This window comes from Balaenoptera ricei, chromosome 4 (assembly GCF_028023285.1).
Source record: "Balaenoptera ricei isolate mBalRic1 chromosome 4, mBalRic1.hap2, whole genome shotgun sequence".
In the NCBI taxonomy this organism is placed as follows: Eukaryota; Metazoa; Chordata; class Mammalia; order Artiodactyla; family Balaenopteridae; genus Balaenoptera; species Balaenoptera ricei.
The window spans coordinates 19,069,697-19,091,917 of NC_082642.1; the positions used below are offsets into that span (position 1 = coordinate 19,069,697).

The following is a 22,221-nucleotide window of genomic DNA, read 5'->3' on the forward strand; positions in this document are numbered from 1 at the left end:
TAACCTCACATGCAAATGGAATAATCACTCTGGATTCCTCATTGTGAGCTGCTCTCCATACTCTGAATTACCTTTGAATTCCATCTTTTTTTTCCTTTGAATTTGCGTCTCTTCAAGACACAAGATTAAAACAAAATTCACACGAAATTGGATTTTAAATGATCTTCCTTTTATTTATCCTTCGTCTTTCTTATGTGGATATGCAAGTGAGAAGACTGAGACTGGATAGTCCCAACATGCTCACTCCCTTAATCTGTCCGTCTAGAGGTTTGGCTTCTACAAACCAAGGCAAGACTTCAGCATCCATGACCTTCCCTGAATTCCAAAGGGCAGATTTGAACAGTTGCTAATCAAGGGAGGAGGAGCCAAGAAACCACCTGAGGCAGGATTGAAGGGACCAGAGAAGATCATCACGATTAGGAGAGATGAGATTAAAGGAGTGCAGGCCCTGCTCACACCCTAATCTTGTCAAAGACCCCACCTTTGAACCACTGTTATAAAACCCCTCATCAAATCCTCCCAGATCAATTGTAGTGTGGAGCATAGTGCTCGGTAGATGGCCTGCCAAGCTGAGGTGATGGGCACAGCCGTTTCACACTAGGAACTCTCATCTGAAGAGCGGGGTGCACTTCAAGTGAAACTAGACAAGCACGAAGGAAAAGAAAAAAAGATACACAGGTATTCCACCAGATGTGGCTCTGCCCACCAGAAGCACAAGATCCACCCCACCCACCAGAGCACAGGCACCAGTCCCCTCCACCAGGAAGCCTACACAAGCAACTGAACCAACCTTACCCACTGGGGGCAGACACCAAAAATAATGGGAACTATGAACCTGCAGCCTGCGAAAAGGAGACCCCAAACACAGTAAGTTAAAATGAGAAGACAGAGAAATACGCAGCAGGTGAAGGAGCAAGGTAAAAACCCACCTGACCAAACAAATGAGGAGGAAACAGGCAGTCTACCTGAAAAAGAATTCAGAGTAATGATAGTAAAGATGGTCTAAAATCTCGGAAATAGAATGGAGAAGATACAAGAAACGTTTAACAAGGACCTAGAAGAACTGAAGAGCAAATGAACAATGATGAACAACACAATAAATGAAATTAAGAATTCCCTAGAAGGAATCAATAGCAGAATAACTGAGGCAGAAGAACAGATAAGTGACCTGGAAGATAAAATAGTGGAAATAACTGCCACAGAGCAGAATAAAGAGAAAAGAATGAAAAGAATTGAAGACAGTCTCAGAGACCTCTGGGACAACATTAAACGCACCAACATTTGAGTTATAGGGGCCCCAGAAGAAGAAGAGAAAAAGAAAGGGTCTGAGAAAATATTTGAAGAATGTAAAATAGCTAGTTGGAAGCAGCTGCATAGCATGGGGAGATCAGCTCGGTGCTTTGTGACCACCTAGATAGGGAGGGTGCCAGGGAGATGCAAGATGGAGGGATATGGGGATATATGTATACATATAGCTGATTCACTTTGTTATACAGCAGAGACTAACACAACATTGTAAAGCAATTATACTCCAATAAAGATGTTTAAAAAAAGAAAAAATATTTGAAGAGATCATAGTCGAAAACTTCCCTAACATGGGAAAGGAAATAGTCAATCAAGTACAGGAAGCGCAGAGAGTCCCATACAGGATAAATCCAAGGAGAAACACGCCAAGACTCATATTAATCAAACTATCAAAAATTACATACAAAGAAAAAATATTAAAAGCAGCAAGGGAAAAACAACAAATAACATACAACAGAATCCCCATAAGGTTAACAGCTGACCTTTCAGCAGGAACTCTGCAAGCCAGAAGGGAGTGGCAGGACATATTTAAACTGATGAAAGGGAAAAACCTACAACCAAGACTACTCTACCCAGCAAGGATCTCATTCAGATTCAGAGGAGAAGTTAAAACCTTTACAGACAAGCAAAAGTTAAGAGAATTCAGCACCACCAAACCAGCTTTACAACAAATGCTAAAGGAACTTCTCTAAGCAGGAAACACAAGAGAAGGAAAAGACCGACCAAAACAAACCCAAAACAATTAGGAAAATGGTAATAGGAACACACATATTGATAATTAACTTAAATGTAAATGGATTAAATGCTCCAACCAAAAGACACAGATTGGCTGAATGGATGCAAAAACAAGACCTGTATATATGCTGTCTGCAAGACACCCACTTCAGACCTAGGGACACATACAGACTGAAAGTGAGGGGATGGAGAAAGATATTCCATGCAAATGGAAATCAAAAGAAAGCTGGAGTAGCAATTCTCATATCAGACAAAATAGACTTTAAAATAAAGATTATTACAAGAGACAAAGACACTACATAATGATCAAGGGACTAATCCAAGAAGAAGATATAACAATTGTAAATATTTATGCACCCAACATAGGAGCACCTCAATACATAAGCCAAGTGCTAACAGCCATAACAGGGGACATCAAGAGTAACACATTCATAGTGGGAGACTTTAACACCTCACTTACACCAATGGACAGATCATCCAGACAGAAAATTAATAAGGAAACATAAGCTTTAAATGACACAATAGACCAGATGGACTTAATTGATACTTATAGGACATTCCATCCAAAAACAACAGAATACACTTTCTTTTCAAGTAGTCATGGAACATTCTTCAGGATAGATCATATCTTGGGTCACAAATCAAGCCTCGGTAAATGTAAGAATATTGAAATAGTATCAAGTATCTATTCTGACCATAACGCTATGAGACTAGATATCAATTACAGGAAAAAAAACCTGTAAAAAATAGTTTAAACATATGGAGGCTAAACAATATGCTACTAAATAACCAAGAGATCACTGAAGAAATCAAAGAGGAAACCAAAAAATACCTAGAAACAAATGACAGTGAAAACACTATGACACAAAACCTGTGGGATGCAGCAAAAGCAGTTCTAAGAGGGAAGTTTATAGCAATGCAATCCTACCTCAAGAAACAAGAAAAATCTCAAACAACTTAACCTTACACCTAAAGCAATTAGAGAAAGAAGAACAAAAAAACCCCAAAGTTAGCAGAAGGAAAGAAATCATAAAGATCAGATCAGAAATCAATGAAAAAGAAATGAAGGAAACAATAGCAAAGATCAATGAAGCTAAAAGATGGTTCTTTGAGAAGATGAACAAATTGATAAACCATTAGCCAGACTCATCAAGAAAAAAAGGGAGAAGACGCAAATCAACAGAATTAGAAATGAAAAAGAAGTAATAACTGACACTGCAGAAATACAGAAGATCATGAGAGACTACTGCAAGCAACTATATGCCAATAAAATGGACAACCTGGAAGAAATGGACAAATTCTTAGAAAAGTACAACCTTTCGAGACTGAACCAGGAAGAAATAGAAAATATAAACAGACCAATCACAAGCACTGAAATTGAAACTGTGATTAAAAATCTTCCAACAAAGAGAAGTCCAGGACCAGATGGCTTCACAGGTGAATTCTATCAGATATTTAGAGAAGAGCTAACACCTATGCTTCTCAAACGCTTCCTAAATATAGCAGAGGGAGGAACACTCCCAAACTCATTCTACGAGGCCACAATCACCCTGATACCAAAACCAGACAAAGATGTCACAAAGAAAGAAAACTACATGTCAATATCACTGATGAACATACATACAAAAATCCTCAACAGAATACTAGCAAACAGAATCCAACAGCACATTAAAAGGATCATACACCATGATCAAGTGGGGTTTATCCCAGGATGCAAGGATTCTTCAATATATGCAAATCAATCAATGTGATACACCATATTAACAAATTGAAGGATAAAAACCATATGATAATCTCAATAGATGCAGAAAAAGCTTTTGACAAAGTTCAACACCCATTTATGATAAAAACTCTCCAGAAAGTGGGCATAGAGGGAACCTACCTCAGCATAATAAAGGCCATATATGACAAACCCACAGCCAACGTTCTCAGTGGTGAGAAACTGAAACCATTTCCTCTAAGATCAGGAACAAGACAAGGTTGCCCACTCTCACCACTATTATTCAACTTAGTTTTGGCAGTTTTAGCTATGGCAGTCAGAGAAGAAAAAGAAATAAAAGGAATCCAAATTGGAAAAGAAGTAAAACTGTCACTGTTTGCAGATGACATACTATACATAGAGAATCCTAAAGATGCTACCAGAAAACTACTAGAGCTATCAATGAATTTGGTAAAGTAGCAGGATACAAAATTAATGCACAGAAATCTGTTGCATTCCTATAAACTAATGACAAAAAATCTGAAGGAGAAAATAAGGAAACACTCCCATTTACCACTGCAACAAAAAGAATAAAATACCTAGGAATAAACCTACTTGAGACAAAAGACCTGTATGCAGAAAACTATAAGACACTGATGAAAGAAATTAAAGATGATACAAACAGATGGAGAGATATACCATGTTCTTGGATTGGAAGAATCAATATTGTGAAAATGACTATACTACCCAAAGCAATCTGCAGATTCAGTGCAGTCCCTATCAAACTACCAATGGCATTTTTCACAGAACTAGAACAAAAAATTTTAGTTTGTGTGGAAACACAAAAGACCCCGAGTAGCTAAAGCAATCCTCTTTTTTCTTTCTTATTTATTTATTTATTTATTTATTTATTTATTTATTTATTTATTTATTTATTTATGGCTGCGTTGAGTCTTCATTGCTGAGTGCGGGCTTCCTCTAGTTGTGGTGATGAGCGAGGGCTACTCTTTGTTGTGGTGCGTGGGCTTCTCATTGCAGTGTCTTCTCTTGTTGTGGAGCATGGGCTCTAGGTGCACGGGCTTCAGAAGTTGTGCAACGTGGCTTCAGTAGTTGTGGCGCATGGGCTCAGTAGTTGTGGTTCGTGGGTGCTAGAGCGCAGGCTCAGTAGTTTTGGAGCACGGGCTAGTTGCTCCGTGGCATGTGGGATCTTCCCTCACCAGGGCTCGAACCCGTGTCTCCTGCATTGGCAAGCCGATTCTTAACCACTGTGTCAGCAGGGAAGTCCCCCAAAGCAATCTTGAGAAAGAAAAACGGAGCTGGAGGAATCAGGCTCCCTGACTTTAGACTATATTACAAAGCGACAGTAATCAAGACACTATGGTACTGGCACAAAAACAGAAATACAGATCAATGGAACCCGATAGAAAGCCCAGAGATAAACCCATGCACATATGGTCACCTTATGTTTGATAAAGGAGGCAAGAATATACAATGGAGAAAAGACAGCCTCTTCGATAAGTGGTGCTGGGAAAACTGGACAGCTACATGTAAAAGAATGAAATTAGAACACTTCCTAATGCCGTACACAAATATAAACTGAAAATGGATTAAAGACCTAAATGTAAGGCCAGACACTATAAAACTCTTAGAGGAAAACATTGGCCAAACACTCTATGAGATAAATCAGAGCAAGATCCTTTTTGACCCACCTCCTAGAGAAATGGAAATAAAAAGAAAAATAAACAAATGGGACCTAATGAAACTTAAAAGCTTTTGCTCAGCAAAGGAAACCATAAACAAGACGAAAAGACAACCCTCAGAATGGGAGAAAATATTTGCAAACGAAGCAACTGACAAAGGATTAATCTCCAAAATATACAAGCAGCTCATGCAGCTCAATATCAAAAAAACAACCGAATCCAAAAATGGGCAGAAGACCTAAATAGACATTTCTCCAAAGAAAATATACAGATTGCCAACAAACACATGAAAGGATGCTCAACATCACTAATCATTAGAGAAAGGCAAATCAAAACCACAGTGAGCTATCACCTCACACCAGTCAGAATGGCCATCATCAAAAAGCCTACAAACAATAAATTCTGGAGATGGTGTGGAGAAAAGGGAACCCTCTTGCACTGTTGGTGGGAATGTAAATTGATACAGCCACTATGGAGAACAGTATGGAGGTTCCTCAAAAAACTAAAAATAGAACTACCATATGACCCAGCAATCCCACTACTGGGCATATACCCCGAGAAAACCATAATTCAAAAAGAGACATGTATCACAATGTTCATTGAAGCACATGTTACAGTTGCCAGGACATGTAAGCAACGTAAGTGTCCATCGACAGATGAATGGATAAAGAAGATGTGGCACATATATACAATGGAATATTATTCAGCCATAAAAAGAAACGAAATTGAGTTATTTGTAGTGAGGTGGATGGACCTAGAGTCTGTCTGTCATACAGAGTGAAGTAAGTCAGAAAGAGAAAAATAAATACCGTATGCTAACATATATATATGAAATCTAAAAAAAAATGGTTCTCATGAACCTAGGGACAGGACAGGAATAAAGACGGAGACGTAGAGAATGGACTTGAGGACACGGGGAGGGGGAGGGGTAAGCTGGGACTAAGTGAGAGAGTAGCATTGACGTATATACACTACCAAATGTAAAATAGATAGCTAGTGGGAAGCAGCTGCATAGCACAGGGAGATCAGCTTGGTGCTTTGTGACCACCTACAGGGGTGAGATAGGGAGGGTGGGAGGGAGATGCAAGAGAGAGGAGGTATGGGGATATATTTATATGTACAGCTGATTCACTTTGTTATACAGCAGAAACTAACACAACATTATAAAGCAATTATACTCCAATAACGATGTTAAAAAAAAAAATTAGAAAGAAAAAATCCTCTTGGATTAGGACACAGGTTTTCGAGGCAGAAGTCCAGTGTGTCCCCCTTTGCCTGGCAAAGTAATAAAGCTATCCTTTAATACTTCACCCACCCTCCCCCAAAAATAGAAGAAGAAGAATATACTTTGTTGTCAATAATAATTCCATGGAGGGGAATTAATTAATTTTTCCATTATAGGGATGTGTTTAGGGTCTTTTTTTTTTTAATTTTTTTTTTTTTTTTTGGCTGTGTTGGGTCTTTGTTGCTGTGCTCAGGCTTTCTCTAGTTGTGGCGAGTGGGGGCTATTCTTCGTTGCGGTGCACGGGCTTCTCATTGCGGTGGCTTCTCTTGTTGCAGAGCATGGGCTCTAGGCGCATGGGCTTCAGTAAATGTGGAGCGCGGGCTCAGTAGTTGTGGTGCGCAGGCTTAGTTGCTCTGTGGCACGTGGGATCTTCCCGGACCAGGGCTCGAACCCGTGTCCCCTGCATTGGCAGGCGGCTTCTTAACCACTGTGCCACCAGGGAAGCCCTGGAATGTGTTTAAATAGAAGTGAAATGTTGAGTACACTCTCTTGAACTAAAAAATAAATAAAAAATTAAAAAGCTCCAAAATAAACATCTCAAGTCATATTACCAGGAGACCTGTGAGTTGTAGCTTGAAGTATGAGTAGGGACAAAAATTCAGTATGAAAATGGTATGTTGTCTTTATAATTCCCTGATATTAGGGAATTATTGGTTTTTTATTTATTTTTATTTTTATTTATCAAATAGCCTGGGCTTGATGGTGGAAACAAAGGAGATGGCTTTACTCTTCTCTCTTTTTGTTTTAGAAGTATTTTTTTGATTTATTAATTTATTAATTTATTTTTGGCTCCGTTGGGTCTTCGTTGTTACACGCGGGCTTTCTGTAGTTGTGGCGAGCGGGGGCTACTCTTCATTGTGGTGCACAAGCTTCTCATTGTGATGCCTTCTCTTTGTTGCAGAGCACAGGCTCTACGCATGCAGGCTTCAGTAGTTGTGACACATGGGCTCAGTAGTTGTGGCTCATGGGCTCTAGAGCACTGGCTCAGTAGTTGTGGTGTACGGGCTTAGTTGCTCCGCGGCACGTGGGATCTTCCTGGACCAGGGATCGAACCCTGTGTCCCCTGCATCGGCAGGCAGATTCTCAACCACTGCACCACCAGGGAAGCCCCAACTCTTCTCTCTTTAAAGTAGATGTTTTGAGTCTCCCTTTCCTTGAATAATATATAAATTAGAACTCATAGCTTTTGGCACAGGGGTTATAGTCACATATTATACATATCAGTATATTTAAACTTCAGTCCAAGCATTGATGATGTTAGGGAATTATTGGGTTTTTATTTTATTTTTATTATTTTTTTCTTGAAGTCTAGTTGATTATAATGCGTTAAGTTTCTGGTGTACCACAAAGTTATTCAGTTATGTATATATCCATATATATTCTTTTTCATTATAGGTTATTACAAGATATTGAGTATAGTTCCCTGTACTATATGGTACGGCCTTGTTGTTTACCTATTTTATATGTAGTAGTTTGTATCTGCTAATCTGAAACTCCTTATTTATCCCTCCCCCAACTTTCCCCTTTGATAACCGTAAGTTTGTTTTGTATGTCTGTGAGTCTGTTTCTGTTTTGTAAACACATTTATTTATATCATATTTTAGCTTCCACATATAAGTGATATCATATGATATTTGTCTTTTCTGTCTGACTTACTTCACTTAGTATGATCATCTCTAGGTCCATCCATGTTGCTGCAAATGGCATTATTTCATTCTTTTTTTATGGCTGAGTAGTATTCCATTGTGTATATATATGTACCACATCTTCTTTATCCATTCATCTGTCGATGGACATTTAGGTTGTTTCCATGTCTTGGCTGTTGTAAATAGTGCTGCTGTGAATATTGGGGTGCATGTGTCTTTTTGAATTATAGTTTTCTCTGGATATATGCCCAAGAGTGGGATTGCTGGATCATATGGTAACTCTATTTTTAGTTTTCTGTGGAACCTCCATACTATTTTCCACAGTGGCTGCACCACCTTACATTCCCACCAACAGTGTAGAAAGGTTCCCTTTCCTCCATACTCTCTCCAACATTTGTTATTTGTAGATTTTAATGATGGCCGTTCTGACCAGCATGAGGTGGTACCTCATTGTAGTTTTTTTTTTTTTTTTAACATCTTTATTGGAGTATAATTGCTTTACAATGGTGTGTTAGTTTCTGCTTTATAACAAAAAAATATGGAACGCTTCACGAATTTGCTTGTCATCCTTGCACAGGGTCCATGCTAATCTTCTCTGTGCTGTTCCAATTTTAGTATATGTGCTGCCGAAGCGAGCACTCATTGTAGTTTTGATTTGCATTTCTCTAATAATTAGCAGTGTTGAGCATCTTTTCATGTGCCTATTGGCCATCTATATGTCTTTGGAGAAATGTCTATTTAGGTCTTCTGCCCATTTTTTGATTGGGTTGTTTGCTTTTTTGTTATTCAGTTGTATGAGCTGTTTGTGTATTTTGGAAATTAAGCCCTTGTCGGTCGCATCATTTGCAAATATTTTCCCTCAGTACATAGGCTGTCTGTTCATTTTGTTTATGGTTTCTTTTGCTGTGCAAAATCTTATAAGTTGATTAGGTCCCATTTGTTTATTTTTGCTTTTATTTCTATTGCCTTGGGAGACTGACCTAAGAAAACATTGCTACAATTTATGTCAGAGAATGTTTTGCCTATGTTCTCTTCTAGGAGTCTTATGGTGTCCTGTCTTATATTTAAGTCTTTAAGCCATTTTGAGTTTATTTTTTGTTTCTGGTGTGATGGAGTGTTCTAACTTCATTGATTTACATGCAGCTGTCCAGCTTTCCCAGCACCACTTGCTGAAGAGACATTTTTTCGTCCATTGTATATTTTGCCTTCTTTGTCAAATACTGACTGTAGGTGTGTGGGGGGGAAATTATTGTTAATTTTCTTATTTATAATAATGACATTATGATTTTGTAGAAGAATATGCCTACTTTTAAGAGATGCATGCTTAAGTATGTATGAGAGTGAAGTGTTATCATGTCTGCAGTTTCTTCAAATGGTTCAGCTCAAAATATAGAGTGAGCAAATATGGCAAAATGTTAACAATTATTGAATCTAGGTAGTGGTTACATGGGTGTTTGTGATGTTTCATTTTATGTATCAACTTGACTGGACCACAGGGTGCCCAGATATTTGGTCAAACGTTATTCTGGGTTTTTCTGAGAATGTTTCTAAATGAGATGAGAAACTCTTTTTTCTCCATACCTGTCAATAAGGACCACCACTAGTGGTTTGCTTAAACTGGCAAAGCCAATAATATACCTTCACTGTCATGCCTTAGGGGTATATCAGTTCTCCAGCCCTATATCATAATTTAGTTGACAAGGAAGGATCTTGATCATCTTTCCCTTCTATAAGATATCACACTGGCCAATTACATTGATGACGTTATGCTGATTGGACCTACTGAGCAAGAAGTAGCAACTTCTTGGTAAGACATTTGCATGTTAAAGGATGGGAAATAAATCTAACAAAAATTCAGGGGCCTTCTACTTCAGTGAAACTTCTAGGGCTCAAGTGGTGTGGGCATGTCAAGATCTCCCTTTAAGGTAAAGGATAATTATTGCTCTGGCCCCTCTTACAACCAAAAACCTGGCACAACACCTAGTAGGCCTCTTTGGATTTTGGAGGTAACATATTCCTCATGTGATGTGTTACTCCAACCCATTTACTGAGTGATCTGAAAAGGCAGTAGTTTTGAGTGGGGCCCAGAACAAGGGAAGGCTCTGCATCGGTCCAGGCTGCGGTGCAAGCTGCTCTGCCATTCGGGCCACAGGATCCAGCAGATCCGATGGGGCTTAGACTGTCGTGGCAGGTAGGGATGCTGCTTGGAGCCTTTGGTGGCCCCTGTAGGTGAATCATAAGTCAGGCCCTTAGGATTTGGGAGAAAAATCCTTTCATCCTCTGCAAATAACTACTTTCCTTTTAAGTAATAACTCTTGGCCTGCTACGGGGCCTGAGTAAAAGGCTTAACAGTGGGCCACAAAGTTACATTTGACCTGAATTACCCGTCATGAGCTGGGTGTCATCTGACCCACCAAGCCATAAAGTTGGGTGAGCAGAGCAGCACTCTGTCATCAAATGAAGGTGGTACATATGAAATTGGGCCCGAGCAGGCCCTGAAGGCACAATAAATTACATGAAGCAGTGGCCAAATGCCTGTGGTTTCCCACTCTTGCTGCACTACCTTCTCTCCCCCAGCCTGCACCTGTGGCCTCATGGGGAGTTCCCTATGATCAATTGACATAAGAAGGGGAGACTTAGGCCTGATTTACAGGTGGCTCTGCATGATCTGTAGGGACCACATTAAAGTAGACAACTGCAGCACTACAGCTTCTGTCTGGGACATCCCTGAAGGAAAGTAGTGAAGGGAAATCCTCCCACTGGGCAGAACTTTGAGCAGTGTACTACCACTCCACAAGGAAGGAAAGGAAGAGAATGTCTAGAATACAGGACATCCCTTAGGGCATCTCTTAATATTGCCATGCCTTGTGATAAAGGTCAATGGAAAACTCCAACAACCTGGTCTAGGCAGAACTACTAATGGCCCAGACCCTTCAGGAATGAAGATTTGGATTACCCCAGCAAGTAAAGAACCAGGACCAGCTGAGGTGCTTGCTGAAGGCAAACATAATAAAAAAAAAAGGTAATGGAAGAAAGTAGTGATAAATACCAGCTGTGACCATATGATGACTTATAGAAATGAGGATTATAATTGTCATGTGTATATCCTCCTTATTTGGTTATGAATATGTTCACATGGGTGTATGTGTGTATGTTTGTAAATATATATATATATATATATATATATATATATATATGGCAAATATCTTTGTTTTTTTCCTGCTCTTATTCTCTTATCATATAATGACTTTATGTCATCATACTTGAGTATTGTTATTTTTATATCATAGTTTTTAAGTTACAGGGTATCAAGGAGAAGAGTAATCCTCACGTTAGGACTTCACCTCCTCTTCTGGTGAAGGGGTTAGGACATTTTTGGTTGTACACAGCACCGTTGTATCATGTTAGGTGATCCATGATCTTGTTATTGTCTTTATTTGGAGATTAAATACGGTTTAAGGCAAAGTGTATGGGTGCCAAGTTGACAAGGGGTGGACTTGTGATGGTTAATTTTATGTGTCAACTTGACTAGGCCAGAGGGTGCCCAGATAATTTGGTCAAACATTGTTCTGGGTGTGTCTGTGAGGGTAGTTCTGGATGAGAGTAACATTTGTAATGGTAGACTGGGTAAAGCAGATTGCCCTCCTCATGGTGGCTGGGTCTCATCAAATCAGTTGAAGGCCTGAGTAGACCAAAAAGGCTGAGGAAGGAGGGACTTTCTGCCTGCCTGACTGCCTTTGAGCTGGGACATCAATTTTTTTTCCTGCTTTCAAATGTTGAACTGAAACATTGGCTCTTCCTTGGTCTCAGGCTTGAGGGAATTCAGACTAGAACTATGCCCTTGGCTCTTCTGGGTGTCCAGCATTGCTAACTGCAGATCTCAGGACTTGTCAGCCCCTGTAATTCACCATCTAGCCTGGGCTGGTCCACATGGCAGCAGAGCTCAATGGGAGAGAGCAGAAATAATCAAGGCCCCTTGAGTCTTGGGCTTCAAGCTGGCACACCATTACTTCCTTTTCTGTATGCCAAAGCAAGGCCCAAGATTACCCCAGATTCAAGGAGTAGAAAATACTCTACCTCTTGATGGGAGAACCTGCAGTGTCATACTGCCAAGGGGAGAGGGTATAAGGAAGAGTAATAATTGCAGTAATTTTTGCTAACAGTCTACTACAAGGTATGGATACATACTGCTAGACATGTATGTAATCCCCCTTGGTTCACTACCACCCTCATGGAATGGAATTGTGCTATGACCTTCTGGCACTCAGCTAATATCAGCTCCCTGATCTCTCTTAGGAGTTCTGCTGCCCTCCTTAATCTTTGGTGTGAGGTAGAGGGAGAAGAAAGACTATGTTCCTGTGCTCATTAATAATTTAATGAAGGGGAATTAATTTTTTTTTCCATTAAAATGGAATTCAAAGTAGAGTTTAAGTATAATAGAAGCAAAACATTGAAATGCATGTACTAAACCAAACAACAGCAACAACAAAACTGTTTGTTAATAAGCATCGGAAATCAAATTCTCAGGAGACCTGTAGCTTTCTATGGGAAGAAAAGAAAAATAACACAGCATTTTTCACTCACTTGTTCTGTACAGTCCTTTGAAAGACACTTGTTTTGGTGAATCCTGTCCAATGAATCTCTAACTTGGTAATGATGTTACATTAATATGTAAAGCATTCCTTTAACATATATCACTTTGATAGGACTGTGATAAACATTTCAACTAAAAACACTGTCTTTTTTAAAGGTATTAAGGAGCATCAATTCAATTATTCACAATCCAAGAGCTCCAGTAATAATTTATAAACAGAGCAAAGGAGGAGCCCAACATTTTAATAGAGATCTTGTTCAAGATTGTGGATTTGAGCATCTTGTTCCTATAATAGAAATGTGGGCAGATCAACTGGCTTCCTTAAAGGTAAGGGGTTGAATATTTTTTACAGGCTTTGAAAATCTGTAGGAGTCCATGGGCTTTATATACTTTTATTCTCAAGCAAAGTTTTATATTTGGTGTGCTTTTACCATAGACTTTTTCTTTATAATTGCACCTTACTGATGAAAAATGTTGGTTAATGAAAGTATCATTATGCTCTGACTTCCTGACTTTTTTTTCAAATTCTGGTGGCGCTTACTGTTTAATACATTTATTTGGCACTGAATGTGTTGCCTTGAATTGCTAAAATAGATAACTGCCTTCTTACCAAATGAAAAATTAAAGATATTAATATGTGAGGTCTGGGTACTAATTGGAGAGTGTTAAATAAGTGGAGGACTAAAATAAGAAGTTGAGAAAAGTAGAATTTCCTGTATTTCTTTCTGTATTCTAGAGTTGCACTGTCTAATACAATAACCACTAAGCCACATGTAGCTTTTGATCACTTGAAATGTGACTAGTCCCAACTGAGATGTGCTGCAAGTATAAAATTACACACCAGATTTAGAAGACTTATTATGGAGAAAAATAGTTAAAATATTGATTATCTGTTAAATGATAATATTTTGGATATATTGGGTTAAATATATTATTAAAATTGTCAGCTATTTCTTTTTACTTTTTTAAATGTGGCTACTAGACAATATTACTGTGATACACATTACATTCCTTTTGGATGGCCTTGTTCTAAAGGGCCAAGCACTGTGCCATGCACATAGTAGATGCTCAGTACATATTTGTTTATTGATTGACCAGTCTTAGACGTCTAAACTTCCAGGAGCCCGGCCTCTTGTGCACAGTTTTAAATAGATTAGGACAACATATCTAGGCCAGGAAAACTAAGTAGGCTGTCATGAAAGTCAAGTCGAATTACTTTAGGCATCCTTTCGAATTAAAAACTTTCCTGGAGATACATACTATAACATGGATGAATCTTGAAAATATCCTAAGTGAAAGAAGCCTGTCACAAAAGGCCACTTATTGTATGATTCCATTTTTTTAATGAAATGCTCAGAATAGGCAAATCCATAGAAACAGAAAGTAGATTAGTAGTTACCCAAGGGCTGGGAGCAGGAGAGAACGGGGAATGACTGTAAGTGGGTACAAGGGTTTCTTTTTTTTTTTTTTTTAACATCTTTATTGGAGTATAATAGCTTTACAATGGTGTGTTAGTTTCTGCTTTATAACAAAGTGAATCAGTTATACATATACAAGCAACCGCATAGCACAGGGAGATCAGCTCGGTGCTTTGTGACCACCTAGAGGGGTGGGATAGGGAGGGTGGGAGGGAGGGAGGGTTTCTTTTTGGAGTCATGAAAATTGTTCTAGAGTTGGATAATGGTGATGATTGCACATCTCTGTAAATAAGTCAAAACTACTGAATTGCACATTTAAAGAGGATGAATTTTATGGTATGTGAATTACATCTCAGTAAATCTGTTATTTAAAAAATCAAAGGCAAAATATTAAGGACAAGCTTATTTTTTATTCATCAATAATTCAAAATAGTTACTTAAATAACATATGCTACTAATAAATAACATATAATTACTTTAAACATCCAGATTCCAGATAATCAATATATATATATGTAAGGCCTGGAGAAAACTAATTTAACAGACTTTTTCTAAACTGATAATGGTATTTTTAAAAAAATAATGATGATCGTTAATATATATATTAAACCTGCTTGGATAATTATATTTTATTAGCATTATTATGAAAACTTTAAAAATCAGTAATAGCATATTGTTTCTTTCGTAAAGGATTTGTATAAGTCCTTGAAAATACTATCTGCAGAACTGGTGCCTTGGCGTAATTTAAAGAAGCAGGATGAAAATGAAGGTGTCAAAGTTGAAGATCTGTTGTTTATAGTAGATACCATGTTAGAAGAAGTGGAAAATAAGGAAAAGGTAATACTACCTAATACTTACATAAATGTTCACATTTTAATGTACTCTTTATCTTAGAAACTAATAATGATATGGATATAGATATTCTACTAGAACTCTATTTCTCTTTTTAAAGTTTTTATTAAAGATTTGGAATAATTCTAAGATGTAAACTATCTTTCTTTTTCTTCCTCTCTTTTGGGCAGGACAGCAATATGCCAGACTTTCAAATTTTGCGAGCTATTGTTTCTCACTTCCAAAAATTATTTGATGTGCCTTCTTTAACTGGAGTCTATCCCCGAATGAATGAAGTTTATACTAGGCTTGGAGAAGTGAACAATGCTGTGAGAAACCTCCAGGAACTCTTAGAACTAGGTGATGACCCTTTGTCATTTTTGGCCCCCCATTTAAGAATTATTATTAATAAATCAACAAAAAGTAGTTAAAAAATCAAGGCTAACTGAAGCATAAAGTGTTTGATTTAATGATTTTGAAAACTCTCTTTTAAAATATCCTATCCTTTTATTTCTCTTTTGCAGATAGTTCATCCTCATTGTGTGTGCTGGTAAGCACAGTTGGAAAATTGTGTAGGCTGGTTAATGAAGATGTGAATGAACAGGTTATGCAGGTATTGGGACCTGAAGACCTCCAAAGGTATTTATTTTGAAAAGGTTACAAAGTATCATCCAGAATGTTTGGAGTGGTAAAATTAAAGACTTTCAAAACTTCATAAGTTATTTAACTTTCCTGTTTGAAATAGCATTTTTTAAAATAACTTGACAATCTAAAATAATCTCACACCTTAGGGATGGAGAGAATGTCAAGTATTTTCAAGATAAAAGTAGACTCTAGGGCCTATAGGTTTACATAGGGTGGGTCAGGACTCCAGCATTATTGCTGTAAGCTTGTTCCCAAATTATATATGGAGAAATTCAAACTTTATTAGCAACTTCATGTGAATTCAGAATATATAAGTCCAGTTTTTAGTACAATACCATCAATCACTGATCACTAAATAATCACTAAGAGTATGTGTATTATTTGATGAGAAGATGTTAAGGATTTTTTTTAAAAAGCTAGGCATCTCCAACATAAAACCTAATTTTTTTTAAAATATTGAAATGTTATAGCTATACTCTTCCTCCCTCCTTCCCCAGATTTTATAGCTACATATGTTCTGCAAGTTTTCCAAGAAGAACCCTTACCTGACACTTGAGTTTTCTGATACTTGATGCTTTTAAAAGGAATGTATGTCTCACTATTGGTCTTTTTCTCCTTCCCACAGTTTTACTGATTACTGATACTTATTTTTAATGTTTAATAGAATACAGGATATAAAAGCCAATTCTTTTTAGAAAATGTTATAAAAGCATGGTCTCTTAAGAATCCTCAAGCTAAATAGAAAGTTCCTATATTAGGAATGTTATATAGATTTAACTTTAGAACAGATGATTACACTGAAAATAGAATTTTTTTTAGAAAAGTGTTACTAGATGAACAAAGAGCTGAAAAAGGACGGATTGCAGTAAATGATCATTAAACTTATATTTAAATTAGCAGGACAATTTCTTTCCATTTTGAAATGTTCTATGTCCAATGAGATGCAAGTTGGAAATTCAGTGTAAACTGCATTTTTTTTTAAAAGCATTATCAACAAACTGGAAGAACATGAGGAATTTTTCCCAGCATTTCAGGCATTTACTAATGATCTACTTGAAATCTTAGGTAAGATCTTTGTTGGCGGTGGTTAAATTTTGAGTCTCAAGATGTCAGTGGGTTTGAGGAAACAGTGCTCCTTAGTATTAGTATTAGTGTTTTTACCCAGAGTGGTAGAAAGTGTCTGCAAACCACTAACAGTTCTGGAAGCAAACTTCTAACTTGCAGTTAAAGTTGGTTGGGATTAGTCTGCAGAACAGAGAAGCATATATCCTTTAAGGAGCTGGGGGTGCCTTTGTTTTAGGACCTTAAAATGAGAAATGACATTACTCTGGCTAGGCCCAGTGTAACCTTGACTCTGTCATTGGCAATGAGAAATGTCCTTAGAATTTATGATCTTGTAAGGTGTCTTTTTTTTTTCTTCTTCCTCCTTCTCCTTCTTTTTCTTCTCTCTTTTTTTTTAAAGATAGTTCCTACTTACTGTGTTTTTTAGATATACAAATTAATTTCCTTCTCAGGTGGTGAGAAGTAATATAAAGTAAACATCTGTAGAAAGGAGATAAATTTATAAATCTATAGAAGGGAAGAGATACATTTTACACTCTTGGTCAGATTGAGGGCTTCGTCAGTAGTAACATCTCTTAAAGGGAAAAAAAATGTAATTAGCTTAGGAATCATAGGCAAAATAGAGACCCAATTCTCTTTAAGTGTGATTATATATGGCTATAAAAATAATTTGTCTTACGGTTAAGAACACTTTTTAGGGAATTCCCTGGCGGTCCAGTGGTCATTAGGACTCTGGGCTTTCACTGCCGAGGGCGCAGGTTCAATCCCTGGCGGGGGAACTAAAATCCCGCAAGTTGCGCAGCATGGCCAAAAAATCACTTTTTAAAAAAGGTTAAAGTGATTTATTTATTAATGAATTCTTTTTTTTTCCATATAGCTCATTTGAAATTGAAAGTGTTTTTTTGTTTTTGTTTTTTTTTGTTGTTGTTGTTTGGGAAAGTGTAATTTGAAAGTTTAACTTGAGATGTGGAATTGTATAAATGTGTTGCCTTGTATCTCAAAGAGCCTTGTTTCCTGCAATAATATGATTTTACTTGCTTTGGGGTAGCAATTAACTTAAACAATGAGTTTCTTGTCATTAATAAACATTTTAATAGGTGTGCTAGCAACACTTATTTCAGAATCCTTCGATAGAAACTTCCCCTCAGATATGATACTCAGCATGGTTCATGGGGGATCATTTGCTTCAATTCAACAGGTGTGATTTTAGAATGCGGGTCAGGGAATAACTTGATCTTTGTACCTTACCACAATGTAAGATGTGAACCAAATTCTCTGCTGTAGATTTGCTGATATTTTTTTCCTTTCTTATATTTTGATAAGTGGATTCAGATAAGAATTCTGACTGAAGTCAGAAGCTTAAACATCATGGGTCATGTGTTTTGGCTAAAGGAAGAACCATCAAAATCCAGCTAAACATGGAGGGAGAGAGATGGAATCCAAGGAATCATGTTTTATGTAAAGGAAATGAGTTTATGAACAGTGACCTAGCAGAATAATCTAGAAAAAAGTGGTGAGAATTTAGAGAACCTGCCACTGGGGCTTACCTTAAGTAGGGCTGGAGTCTACATAATCAGAGAAAGGACCTTCCTTAGTGGCTAGGAGCTTCCAGATGGTGAATTCTAACTTAGGCTGGTTGGAAGAAGATAGTCTTAGGAAGAGAAGTCAAACTCAGAAAGAACCTGGCAGAGAAGAACCTGAACTATCTGGTAGGCTGGACCAGGCTAAGCTCTATAATACATTGCATCTGAGATTTTACTCTGAGACACCTCACACCTTTTATTAGGTAGATAGGCTTCATCCTAAAAGGTAGACCTAAGAGCCATCCTACTAATGAGAAATCTTTATCATAAAATTAGGACAGGATTGTGTTCCAAGAGAAGAAATCCCTAAGTCCTTAGATGGGGGCCCATGAGAGAGAGCGCCTCTACTGGGGATTTCACCATGTAGGCTCACCCATGTAGTTAAAGAGGCAGTAACATAATATCATAAATGTCACTAGTAGGATCTGTTCATAAGAACACACTGCTAATGAGATTAATATCAGAGTCAGAGGATGCTTTTGTAGGTATGTGGTAGCTGTTACCCTTTTTTTTGCCCTGTGAAGCATCTCTGTCTGAATCAGTGATACACTCATCACCACTATTGGAGCAAAGTTTCATGTGCATGAAAGCACTAGTGATATTGCCTTTGTGTCTGAGGTTTGCCTTTGCATAGAGATTCTCATTTCATCTGAGCCTAACAGTGGATAAAGCTATTCTTTTATTATTTTTGTTTTTCTGTTACAGAAATTGATGACTTGGATGCCATTGTACCTGCAGTAAGGAAATTAAAAATACTTTCACACTGAAAACAAATCATTTTTACTGTGTAAATTGCATTCTTAACATTCTAAATATTTTGTAGGATTGATCTTACTCTGAGACAAGGGTTATAAAATGTATATACTCTCAGAATTCACCCCCTTCTTTCTGTTGAGTCGTTCTCCATCCATATAATTTTTATTAATTTTGAGATTCTTTTACAGAAAGCGTTGCTAAGTTTAATTACTAAATTAACTTTAGATCCTTTAATCATTTCTTAAGCAATTCTTGAGTGCTTAAAATGTAAGACTGTTTTAAAGTACAGTGTGTAAGAGAGAAACTCAGGGAGAGAAAGTGCGAGTAATAGAAAGGTTGCATTTAAGTTCAGAGTTTTTTGGCCTGGGAACAAGGAATGCCAGCAGGAAGCTGTTGCTTTCCTGGCAAGGAAATGGCACATTCTATTAAGATATCCCTCATGACACTTGCCCTTTCAGAGCAGAAGGAACAAAAGGAAGAAGGAAAAAAAGTTTTATCGTGTTAGGGTAGGAAATGAATTATGAGGTAAAATAGATGAGTACATGTGAGTCTCTCACAAAAAAGTGTCCTTTTTGCTATCTTGATGTGATGTACCTTTTATAAGGGCATGATATCTTAAATAAAATTTTTGTTAAGAATTTCCAAATGTAAGTGTTCTCAGTGACTTACTTGTATTCCTCACAAAAAATGAGTCATATTCTCTTACTAGGCTGAGCCTTCCTTGGGCACCCTTCCTGGTTCACCCTTGCTGCGTTTTACATAAGAGCAGCTTTCTTGATGCTTTCTACTTATTCTCTGTTCTCCATATTCATTCTGATTTTCTTAAAGGACAGGTGTTTGGCTTCACATCCATGAGTACGGGCCACTTTTGGTTACTGCCGCTCCCTCACGCACTACCCCCGCCTTTATAAGTAATGGGCCTAGGAAGACTTCTCAGTTATTCTTGTCCATTGCCATGTAGAATATTGTAAAGAATTTCCAGGAAGCAGCATAGTGGAATGCAGAGAGTAATGTCAAAAGATAAGCACCCAGATCTTTAGTGTGGTGACCTTAGGGATTACACTTAAGATAATATCTTAGGTTTTTTCTCGATTTAAAATTCTTTGTTTTGTTGGCCTACAATTACATTTCTAAATACTAGCCCACAATTTGTGAAAGAACCTGTGTCTTCGAGGGTTGGGTAGAAAAAGTATTTGGATATTCAGTAATGTAAATGCTCTTAGTTGATTAGAATACTCCAAGAAATTGTTATGACCCAGTTTGGAAATCCAACAGTTTTTGAAAGGAAGAAATACAGTTTTTAAAATTCAAGTATAGTTAGTTTACAATGTTGTATTAGTTTCTGGTGTACAGCGAAATGATTCAGTTATAGATATAGATACAGAAATAGATATATATACACACACATATATATATACACACACATATTCTTTTTCATATTCTTTTACATTATGGTTTATTATATGACATTGAATATAGTTCCATGTGCTATACAGCAAGACCTTGTTGTTTATCTATTTTATATATAGTAGTTTGTATCTGCTAATCCCAAACTCTTAATTTATCCCTCCCCCACCCCCTTTCCCCTCTGGTAACCATAAGTTTGTTTTCTATGTCTATGAGTCTGTTCATTAATAAGTTCATTTGTGTCATATTTTAGATTCCACATGTAAGCGATATCATATTTATCTTTGTCTGACTTACTTCACTTAATATGATAATCTCTAAGTCTATCCATGTTGCTGCAAATGGCATTATTTCATTCTTTTTTATGACTGAGTAGTATTCCAGTGTGTGTGTGTGTGTGTGTGTGTGTGTGTGTGTGTGTGTTTGTGTGTGTGTGTGTGTGTATAACATCTTCTTTACCCATTCATCTGTCAGTGGACGTTTAGGTTGCTTCCATGTCTTGGCTATTGTAGATAGTGCCGCTATGAACATTGGGGTGCATGTATCTCTTCGAATTATCATTTTCTCTGTATATATGCCTAGGGGTGGGATTGCTGGATCGTATGGCAACTCTAATTTTAGTTTTTTAAGGAATCTCCTTAGTGTTCTCCATAGTGGCTGCACCAATTTACATTCCCACCAACAGTGTAGGAGGGTTCCCTTTTCTCCACACCCTCTCCAGCATTTGTTATTTGTAGACTTCTTAATTACTGCCATGCTGACTGGTGTGAGGTGGTACCTCATTATAGTTTTGATTTGCATGGAAGAAATATAATTTTTAAATTATGTTAATCTAAATTTTGTCAGTTTAAGAGCCTGTGGTTAACTCTTAGTTTAAAACAGGGGTTTTCAAACTCTTCCTCAGAGGCCTAGGTGTTTTTTGGAGGGCCGCTGAGACGGGACAGTGCTGCTAGTAGGAAGAATGTTAGGCCCTCTCTATCAGGTGTACTTTTATCCAGTTTTAATTATCTAAAATATAAGTACTGCAACCATTGTTTAGCTCTTAATTTTTTACAATTTTATTGATGTATAGTTGACATATAATAAATAGTGCATATTTAAAGTATACAATTTGATAAATTCTGACATACATATATACCTGTGAAACCATTACCATGATCAAAATAATGAACATACCCATCATTCCAAAAGTTATTTCTTTGCCCTTCATGATCCCTCCCCAACCCCACCCCCATCCCTAGACAACAACTGATCTGCTTTCCATCACTATAGACTAGTTTGCATGTGATGGGATTTTATATAAATGGAATCATACAGTATGTTCTCTTTTTTGTCTGGCTTCTTCCACTCAGCATAATTATTTTGTGATTGTGAATGTTGTTGGATTTATTAACAGTCCATTCTTTTTAATTGGTGTGTAGTATTCCATTGTATGAATACACCAAAATTTGTCTATCCATTCACCTTTTGATGGAAATGTAGGTTGTTTCCAGTTTTTGACTACTACAAATAAAACCACTATGAACTTTCATGTTCAGGTCTTTGTATGAACATA

At 37.3% G+C, this 22,221-nt stretch overlaps 1 protein-coding gene and 1 non-coding gene across 4 annotated transcripts in view; one reads left to right on the plus strand and one right to left on the minus strand.

Moving 5' to 3' along the window:
* The window catches only part of CEP70 (centrosomal protein 70), an 80,407-nt gene extending 60,559 nt beyond the window's left edge, over positions 1 to 19,848 (plus strand). For 2 of the 3 annotated variants that reach the window (XM_059921906.1, XM_059921907.1), the window contains exons 13-18: positions 13,121 to 13,291; positions 15,073 to 15,219; positions 15,405 to 15,573; positions 15,738 to 15,852; positions 16,844 to 16,923; positions 19,209 to 19,848. In XM_059921906.1, coding sequence (XP_059777889.1) covers positions 13,121 to 13,291; positions 15,073 to 15,219; positions 15,405 to 15,573; positions 15,738 to 15,852; positions 16,844 to 16,923; positions 19,209 to 19,270 — 744 coding nt within the window. In that variant the 3' untranslated portion in view covers positions 19,271 to 19,848. Of the gene's footprint in view, positions 1 to 13,120; positions 13,292 to 15,072; positions 15,220 to 15,404; positions 15,574 to 15,737; positions 15,866 to 16,843; positions 16,924 to 19,208 lie in introns of those variants that run through there. The other variant, XM_059921908.1, reaches the window with a different exon arrangement.
* LOC132365657 (U6 spliceosomal RNA) lies at positions 8,903 to 9,009 on the minus strand. The gene has a single exon (XR_009503180.1). It is a non-coding gene; the product is annotated as a U6 spliceosomal RNA (small nuclear RNA).
* Positions 19,849 to 22,221: the final 2,373 nt, after the last annotated feature.